Below are 8,924 nucleotides of genomic sequence, written 5' to 3' on the forward strand. Positions count from 1 at the left end.
GCCTGGGCTGGGGACATGGTGGGGAGACTGCACTCTGGCCTCAGTGCAGAAGCACACTGGCATCAAGCTCCTGTTCTTACCTCAGTCTCACTTGTGAACTAAGCAAGCCTGGGAAGATTGTTGGGTTTCCATTAGGCATGCTTGGAAGAGTGCTAGCGTGTGTCTGAATTTTGGCAGATCACCCCTCCAAGGCTGATACAATTTAACAAACACAGAACCATACTGAACTTGTTCCCTTCTATACACAGTGGCCTATACAGAACGTGCAGGCCAGTTCCCATCTGTGAGTGTGTCAACCTCACCTGTCCAATCACAGCGTATTCCAGCTGCTGCTAGAATATAATTTATTCAAAGTCCAACACGTAGGTGACATTGAACCTTTTATTTTTTTCCTTTAGATTTGTTCTCAATTGAGTGAAAGACTGGAGAAGCAACAGACAGCCAATAAAACGGAAATTGAGAAAATTCGGGTAAGACTTGTTGACTAAGCAGATTTCATACCCTCTAGTTCATATTATGGCCTATCCTTGACACACAGGTCCAAGTGAACCAGACTGAGCAGTCCAGATAAACTGCCTGTCACAGGCTTGAATCTGTTTCCTCTGGAAGGATTAAGAATGAGACCAAATGTGCCTTGGCTTTAGACCTCACACTTGGACTCCTGTCATAAACATCATCAGGAAAGCTGCACCAAGTGTTGCTTGAGGTGGAGATTCTTGCTTCATTGTTCTGCAGACTCTGGATGAATTAAACCCCCCTCACACCGCAGTTAACACTGTGTTGCATAGTCTTCAGTCTTTCCTGGTCTTAGTTTAAAATATAAAATTACATTCATCCCAATTAGGTGTTCTTTAAACATTTACATCTCTAAATTTGGAATATGGATTTTTTTTTTTTTTTTTTTTTTTTGGTGGTATAATAGAATTTCCCAGTGGCAGTCCTGTTTTGGTGAAATGTAAAATATCTGTGACTATTTTACATACCTTTTTATTTTTTATTTTTAATAATTTTTTATATTTTTAATAATTACAATTTTTCTTTTCATTATTGAGTTGTTTATGGGGGTAGGTCAGGTAATTGCATTTGAGCACAGGTGCCTATGGAGGCCAGAGACATTGTATTACCCCTAGAGCTAGAGTTGTAAGAAGTTGTGAGGCAGCTGATGTAGTGCTAGAATCAAGCTCAGGTCCTCTGGAAGAGTATTACATGCTCTTAACTACTGAGCCATTTTTCCAGCATCTATATCCAGTTTTTGTACCCTACTTCTTTATACTAGTATTAGTATTTACCCATTCTCCCATGTTATCAGGCTCCCCTGAACAAGCACTGACCACCGTATCCCACTGCTCCTAGTTGGATAGTATGTCTCTATGCCCAGTTCGTGAAGGTCCTTGTACGTGAGCCTTTGTTCTCTTACCCCAGCACTCCTCACGGTGTACAGCAGGTCAAGAAGGGGTATTCTTACTGCTTTTGGTATGGAACACCAACCAGGCAGTCTTCGAAGTAGGTTGCTGACAGTTTCCCAAGAAAAACAGGCTTTTCTAGTACTCACAAGAGACACTGAGGCACGTGCAGTATCTGACAGGTGCCATCTTTTGGGGCTCTCTACTTTTGGTGTTCACTTCAGCAAAAGGTAGATGACTGTGACCGCTGCCGAGACTTCTTTAACAAAGAAGGGCGAGTGAAGGGCACCAGCTCCGTCAAGGGGCTTTCTGACGAGGACACGGATGAAGAAAAAGAGACACTCAAGAACCAGCTACGGGAGATGGAGCTGGAACTGGCACAGACCAAACTGCAGTTGGTAGAAGCCGAGTGCAAGATCCAGGTAACAGCAGTGCGTGAAGGCACACCCTCCATTCGCAGTCCAGATTCCTGGTGTGGGCTAGAGACCCCAGAAACTACCTTTGTGGTTTCGATGTCATGTCCATTGCTTAAACTGTGACCATAGCCCTTCTGGGTAGAACACTATCCTTTTTACCTACCAGAGCATGTTGAACCATTTAGCCTGACCTAAGGACCTGGACTTTATCATAGTAAGAATTACCACCAAAGCTTCAGTCTTTCTAGTGGGACACAGAGCTAGTGTTTAAAAACTGTCGCTCCCCCACTCAGGCTGCTCCCCCACTCAGGCTGGGTTAGTAACCCTAACCTCAGGTTCCTGGTGTCCATATAGAAATAAGAGTTCTAATCTTTGTCAGGCTGTATTGAGTATAAAAATATTATGTAGGAAGGGCCATACGTGGGTATGAGGGCTTAACAAATGCAAACCTTTTTGTCCTAACCTCTCACTTAACTGCTTTTGTGACCTTGGGCATATTTCCTAATTTATATTAGTTTCCAGCCATCCTTATCACTGGAGCAGCATGAGTGGCAGGAACCTGGTTCAGGTCTAAAACTTCAGACCAGCTCTCCCATGTCACAGGCCATTAATGGACACATCTACTTCTGTCAGGTTCTGCCCTAGATTCTGGGAGAGGGTTTGTGGGACTGCCCAGCACAATCAAAAAGTCATCACCAAGACAGCAGTATCTAAACTGTGGTCAGAGAATGGACAGAGCAGCTGCAGAAGGACTGGAGCAATGAGCATTCTGGGCTGAGGGAGCAGCTCAGACCACAACCTAAGGGAGAAGAGGCCTGCCTAGTAAGGAATCTCAGGAAAGGGATGAAAACCAGTGCCAAGGCTAGTAGAGGAGAGCTTGTGGGTCTGGGCTGTAAGGCATCTCAAATGCCATACTGAGTGATTTGGATTTACAGGGGATTTCACTAGATGGTAGTATGCCTGACAGTGAGTGAATCAAGAGGCCGTAGTAACAGACTAGGCAAGAAAGGGCTTTACTAGGAACGCTCCCAGATCCATAGGCACTGTAGCCCTGCCTGAGGAGAATAAATGGATGGAGCTCTTGTTCAGCTGTGCAGAGGCTCACACTCACTGCTCTCTCTGTAGGACTTGGAACACCACTTGGGCCTTGCCCTCAGTGAGGTGCAGGCAGCCAAGAAGACCTGGTTTAACCGCACACTGAGCTCCATAAAGACAGCGACTGGAGTTCAAGGGAAAGAGACGTGCTGAGAACGGCTGCTGCCTCCAGACACCTCCGGAAAACACACCACCTTTGGTTGCCTTCTTCGGCCACATGTGTGATCCTGTGACATGTTCCAGGACCAGAATGTACCTAGGGCAGAGCTGTCTAGCATGTTGGTAGGTCAGTGGGCCAGGGCTCCTACAGTCCTAACTGATGTTCTGGACACGCACCTGCCTCTTAGTGCTGTCCAGGCCTCTGACGTGTAGGAGCACCTCGCCCAGTCAGGAGTTAAGGCATCCTCCAATGTGTTAGTTTTTGTTTTATTTTCTAAACCCTTTATTTTAAAAAAAAAAAAAAAAGACAAGAAAAAAAAATACACACACACTTTATCCTTTAGGCTGGGGGCAGGGGTTCATTGCCGGCAGAAGCCTCCAGAGAGATGAGAAGCACTTTCGAGTATAGGAGTCTTGTAGTATGGCTCAAGTCACCTAATTTTGTTAACCAGTACAGTGCACAGGTTTTGATTTGGCATTATTCACATTTCTGAGCAATTCTATGCAACTCTCATAGTCCTGTCCTTTTTTCTTTCTTTTTTGAAGCATTAGCTGCCAAAATGGCTTCAAAAGGCTGGAATGGGCCACATGACTAAGACTGAATCAATCATGATGTGGACAGCTCTTACTTTGTTTAATGTGTCATGTGTACATATATATGTGTGTGTGTATAAATATATATATAAATATATATAGAGATACCTTTCCTAGTACCCTGCACTGACAGTGTTTAAATCCCAGACTCAGCCGATAATCTATACCACTGCCGTCTGTGGTTATGAGGCACTTCCTGTTCCTCCTGCCACTGTGGAAGCTGGCAAGAGCTCCTTCCCCTCTAACGTTTGCACAAGTGAGGAAGACTGAGCTCTGTGTCCAGATACACAAGAGTACACACACTGTATGGTCCCCACCCTCCTGGCCTGTCTCTCCCAGAGCTGCAGGTGTGGATCTAACTGGTCAGATGGGCTGCGGAGTCTCACTTCAAAGTTATGAGATGGTGGTTTTAGCACCTTTTTTAAAAACTAAAAAAAAAAAAACAAACCTTTTGACTTAATTTATGTGGTGATATGCTGACAAGCAGTCTCACGGGGTTCGTCCTTTCTGCTGTGTGGAGGTGGCGTGGGTTTGTATATAAGGGCACTTGAGTCGCTTTTCTTCCCTGTTGGTTTTACTAATGCTTGATGAGGTCATCTACAGTGGGGAGAAAACAAGTGGCCAGCCCTCCCCCAGACCATCCCCCACCAATTCCTGTGTCTGTGTTGTTCAGTTACCGCAACAGCTGTAGGCCCATCTAAAACTAGGTGTGTGGACATTGTGCTAGGGTAGTTTGTGCGTCAACTTTATGAACTGAAATATAAACCAGTAAAATTGTATTACTATTTCTTTTGTTTAACAGCATATTCATTAAATATTTTGGTACAAACGGCATTGCTTTGTACAAAGCTGTTTTATTGCGTGTTCCTTTCCCGTGCTCCAACAGCAGTCAGGACCGCATGTGCTGTCACATGTGCACATCAGGCAGAGCTGCAATGTGCCAACCACATGGGGGAAGAACACACAGGTACAAGGTGGCCCTCCCTGAGAAGTACAGTGCTGTGGTTGACAAGTGAGATACCCCAGTGCTTAAAATCTAAGGAAGAAAGTAGAATTATGTTTGGAAAGATAAATCATCTCACCAGTTGGAGATGGGAGAAGAAACAGCAAGGGGGAGGAACTGAAGAGCAGAGCCCCCGGGCCCTGGGATACTTGCTCAGCCATAGGGAAAGCAGTGACAATGTCTTCAACTGAGATTCCTTACCCTCTCTGGCTGGTCCTTTCAACATCTTTACATCCTAGGGAATGCAGGGAAAGCCAGGACCTCTATTAGCATTCTTTATCCTCACTTCTCTGAATGTCAGTGTTACTTTTCTAACCATGCTCCCCACTCCCCCGCTTGCCCAAACCTCCAGAACCACCATAAACTGTCTCAGAGTGGTCTCTGCCTGGCTTGCCTACATAACAGCTGATCCTTAGGCCCAGCCTGTGATAGGTGGTCTTGGAGAGGCCTGGATGGTGGCTCCAGAGCATAGTCAAGACCCTTTCAATGTTTACAGGGTGGAGGACATACTTCTAGAGTCCACATTTGCTTGCTAGCTAGCTCCATACTTTTCCAGGCTCAAGGGTCCCATGTTCAGGAGTATATCTTGGCAGAAATCTCCATCTTAAAGCTACACCATCTGAGAAAGGAACCCCCATATACCAATCAGTCTTAGTTTATGGGCCTAAAATAACTATGATAAGGATCTTGAATTGGGGAAATACCTTAGAGGTGTGGGACATGTTGCTGGACCGCTGAAGGGTCTGCAAAGGAGACAAACAAGGCAGGGAAACAACTCTGCAGTGACAGATAGGGATTTGCTGTGTAGAAGCAGGGGATCAAGGTATAGGAAGGAGAGAAAGCAGTAATCTGTAAGTCAGGTGGAGGTCCAGGCAAAGGAGCCTCAAAGTGGTGGGGGAACTACTGGAGATATTAAAGGCAGTTTGCATTTGGGGAAGTTTCCTACTGATCCTTTAGGGGGTTAAAAAAAATGGAAAAAGAAAGTAGGGTGTGAGCAGGGGTGACAGACTAGAAAGAGAACAAGAAAAGGAGTCAGTGAAACTTCATGACACAGAAGATAAATTTGGCTTTCAGTGTTTGGGTCCTAGGTGGCCTTGGACAGAAGGCTGGAGATGTCTGGAATGTACATTTGCTAAGGAGTGAGTCATCTAGTAGCACAAAGCTTCTCAATTTCAACACTGTTGACAGCTTTGTCTACTGATGCTGTCCTGTGTGGCAGTGTTCAGCACACTTGTAACCTGACCAGGGATAGGGGAGCACAGGCACAGTCAGGGAATGTGCAGAGTACACAAGCAAGCACGAGACCCAGACGGGGGTCTACGAACAGCCACACGATGGGGAAGAGTGGCACAGGTGTCTCAAGTGAAGGTCTGTTAGTGAGATAGGAAGCAGTGTTGTGAAGCTGTTGAGGAGGCAGATCCAGAAAAGGGGTGTTGCAGTCGGAGTTACGGGGGTATAGCAAGGGCAGGAGGAGGCAGACAAAATAGGCAAACAGTTAAGATGGCTAGGACACAATGTGGGCAGGGGTGGAACAGTTAAGAGCTAGAAGGCAGCTTGCTCTCTGTGCTCAAGGGTAGTAAGAAATACAATCTGCAGCCTGAAGGACAGACATCTTGGAGCAGGTCAGCCCCTTGTCAGCAAGAGCTCTAAAGTGCTAAGCCAAGTTAGAGAAGAACAGTGTAGGAAAAGGAGAATCCACACAAACCCCAACTAAGCCCAGAACACCACCATGCCCAGGTGTAAATGACCCAAAAGCAACAAAACCCAGAACCTCTGTGAAGGGGTGTTGTGGTAAGAGTCTCCTCACTACTCAGAGTGCCATATGCTAAAACACTGATCTTCTAAGAATCACTGAGGGGAGGGGTCAAGGCATGAGCTAGAGCAGACAGGATTAAAATCATACAAAATGACTGAGTGCAGGCTCAAAGAATAAAGGACATAAGCACTAGGCTCTCTACCCTCCTATTTTATAAGTGACAAGGCCACACACCTGGAATGTTACCCTGTAGTTCTAACTCGCAGCAGTGGGGAGGAGATCCATCAGGCCTGCCTGCTGCCCAGGTGGTCTCTTCACTAGATGCCCTTTACATGGAAATTAGGGACCATGAAGTACAGCCCTGAACACGTACCCACCCAACCTTTCTCTACCTGCCTCATGGGGGTTGCTGAGAGCTACCCACTGCCGGAGGCTCTTGACTCGAGTCACACCTTCTTCCTCCTCTACTCCTTCCCTTCCTGGTTCCCTAATAACCTTTTGCTGTGGGCTGAGCCCTGTGCCCATTATAGGAAGGTATGCACCCTCAGGCCCAGAGAATGCAGTTGCAGTAGAAACAGGCTGCCATGTCCAAGCTGATGATGTGCAAAGAGAACATGGGGCCCTAAGTTATAAGGTGTTTCAAGACACAACATCCAGTGCCACTGTCTACTTACCTAACTGGTGGGCCAGGGGTCACAGTTGTCTCCAGCAGGTTTCTCACAAGTGGCTGCTGGAAGAAGACTTCACCACCTTTGGAGTCAAACTGCTGGCTGCTGCTGCCCTGTTGAAGTTCTATTCCTCTGTTTCTGGTAATGCCCAAGTCTTGCCAACCCATGGGACAGTTGTAAGGGTTACAAGTGAGGGATGTAAAAAGGTTTAGACTGCACACTGATGCAATATGATATACTACTCAGCGCCAATTGAAAGTTTAACGTGGCAACAGACTATACAGGCCCTGGGCCCACAGCCCAAATCCCTGGCTATCTCAGGACACACATACAAAATGAATCCCTCCGTGTAAAGTGAAAAACCTCTGAGATGAACAAGTTTGCCTTACAGGCCCAGAAAGGGAGTGGGGCTTGTAGTTTGTTCAGTTTTATTGATATGTCTCTGTGTGTTTGGGTATGTATATATGTGCAGGTGCCCACAGAGGCCAGAGGAGGGCAATGGATCCACTGGAGTTGGAATTACAGGCAGCTTTTGGTGGATGCTGGGAACTGAACCCAGATCCTCTGAAAAAACAGTGAGCTCTTTTTAACCACTGAGCCATCTCTGCAGCTGGCACTGGAACTTTTCGTTTCAGCAGACTGAGTCCTGCACAGAATAGTTCAGGCCATTCCTATTTTACACATAGCATTTATTTTTATTCATCCAAATGGGAAAGAAATGCAACATGTCAAGGCATTACAAACCGCGGCAGCCAGACAAAGGGGTCTATCTATGGCAGAGTCCAACATATTCAACACAAAGGAGCCACAGTGTAGGTGCTGCTTGCAGGGCTCGGAGCAGCAGGGTCCCTTTGGATGAAGGCCGGGCATCTCTGGGCGAGGCACTGATGATAGTCCACACATGCAGGCTGCTGCTTCAACCACGCTGACACTTGTAAAGTCCAGAGTCTACATGTCACCACAGGCCCAGAAGGCATGGGGCAGTCCATGGTGCTTGTGTTTCCAATGTTTAACATAGTATACATCTTGAAGTTATTGCCAAAGACTTTGCACTGCAAATTATACTATTTACACTGTGTACTTGGGGAAAACAGTAAATACAAATGGGTATTTTAAACAGACTCCTAAGCACTAGACCAACATCAGACCGGAGTAAGCTAAGCCTGGAGAAAAAAATGCCATCTGTAACTCTGCAATAGACAGGTTTTCTCTTCCTAGACCAGCAAAGTATTTGCCAGGGCCTTGGTGTGCTTCTTGAGGTCAGTACTACCTCCAATTCCTGGGATGCAGAGCAAGTGCCTTGGATAGGCTGTGAGGATGCTCTGCCCCACCTGGCAGTTTCTACAACTGAGTGTGCTTTCCAGGAACAGGAATATGGATAGTTAAGCACCTCTACACCACCATGGTGTGGCCTGTCGCTGGAAAGCTGCCATGTTAAGTAAGCTGGGAGCGGGGAGCAGCACTCCAAATCCTATTTAGGTGTCTTGTGAGGAGTGGATGCTACCCAGTGGCACCAGGCTAGCCTGAGCAAAAATATGAATTTAGAGAAGGGACTGCATGCATCTGGTAGCAGCACTTTTGTCCTTGGGTCAAGTAACAGCAGAGTACATGTAGAATGTGGGCTTACCACATCTTCATAGATGGATACCATCACTACCTTGAGGGTCAGCTGGGACATGACTATGTCCAGGGAACAAATTTACTTAGATCCTGTGTCTTGTTACTGATTCACTAACCCAGAATCTTATGTTTATGCCAACAGGAACCAAGTTCCTTGGCCAGAGTAAAAAGGTATGCTCAGTCAGGAAGGGTGGAGGGAGCCAGAAACTG

General features: G+C 46.4%; 1 protein-coding gene across 5 annotated transcripts in view; it reads left to right on the top strand.

Moving 5' to 3' along the window:
• Window positions 1-4,501, top strand: part of Rabgap1 (RAB GTPase activating protein 1) — a 129,411-nt gene extending 124,910 nt beyond the window's left edge. For all 5 annotated transcript variants that reach the window (XM_059260190.1, XM_059260189.1, XM_059260191.1 and 2 more), the window contains 3 exons: window positions 399-470; window positions 1,628-1,825; window positions 2,945-4,501. In XM_059260190.1, the coding sequence (XP_059116173.1) occupies window positions 399-470; window positions 1,628-1,825; window positions 2,945-3,067 (393 nt within the window). In that variant the 3' untranslated portion in view covers window positions 3,068-4,501. The remainder of the gene's footprint in view (window positions 1-398; window positions 471-1,627; window positions 1,826-2,944) is intronic.
• The last annotated feature ends 4,423 nt before the right edge of the window (window positions 4,502-8,924 follow it).

The sequence above is a fragment of the Peromyscus eremicus genome, chromosome 4, assembly GCF_949786415.1.
Source record: "Peromyscus eremicus chromosome 4, PerEre_H2_v1, whole genome shotgun sequence".
NCBI classification, from domain to species: Eukaryota; Metazoa; Chordata; class Mammalia; order Rodentia; family Cricetidae; genus Peromyscus; species Peromyscus eremicus.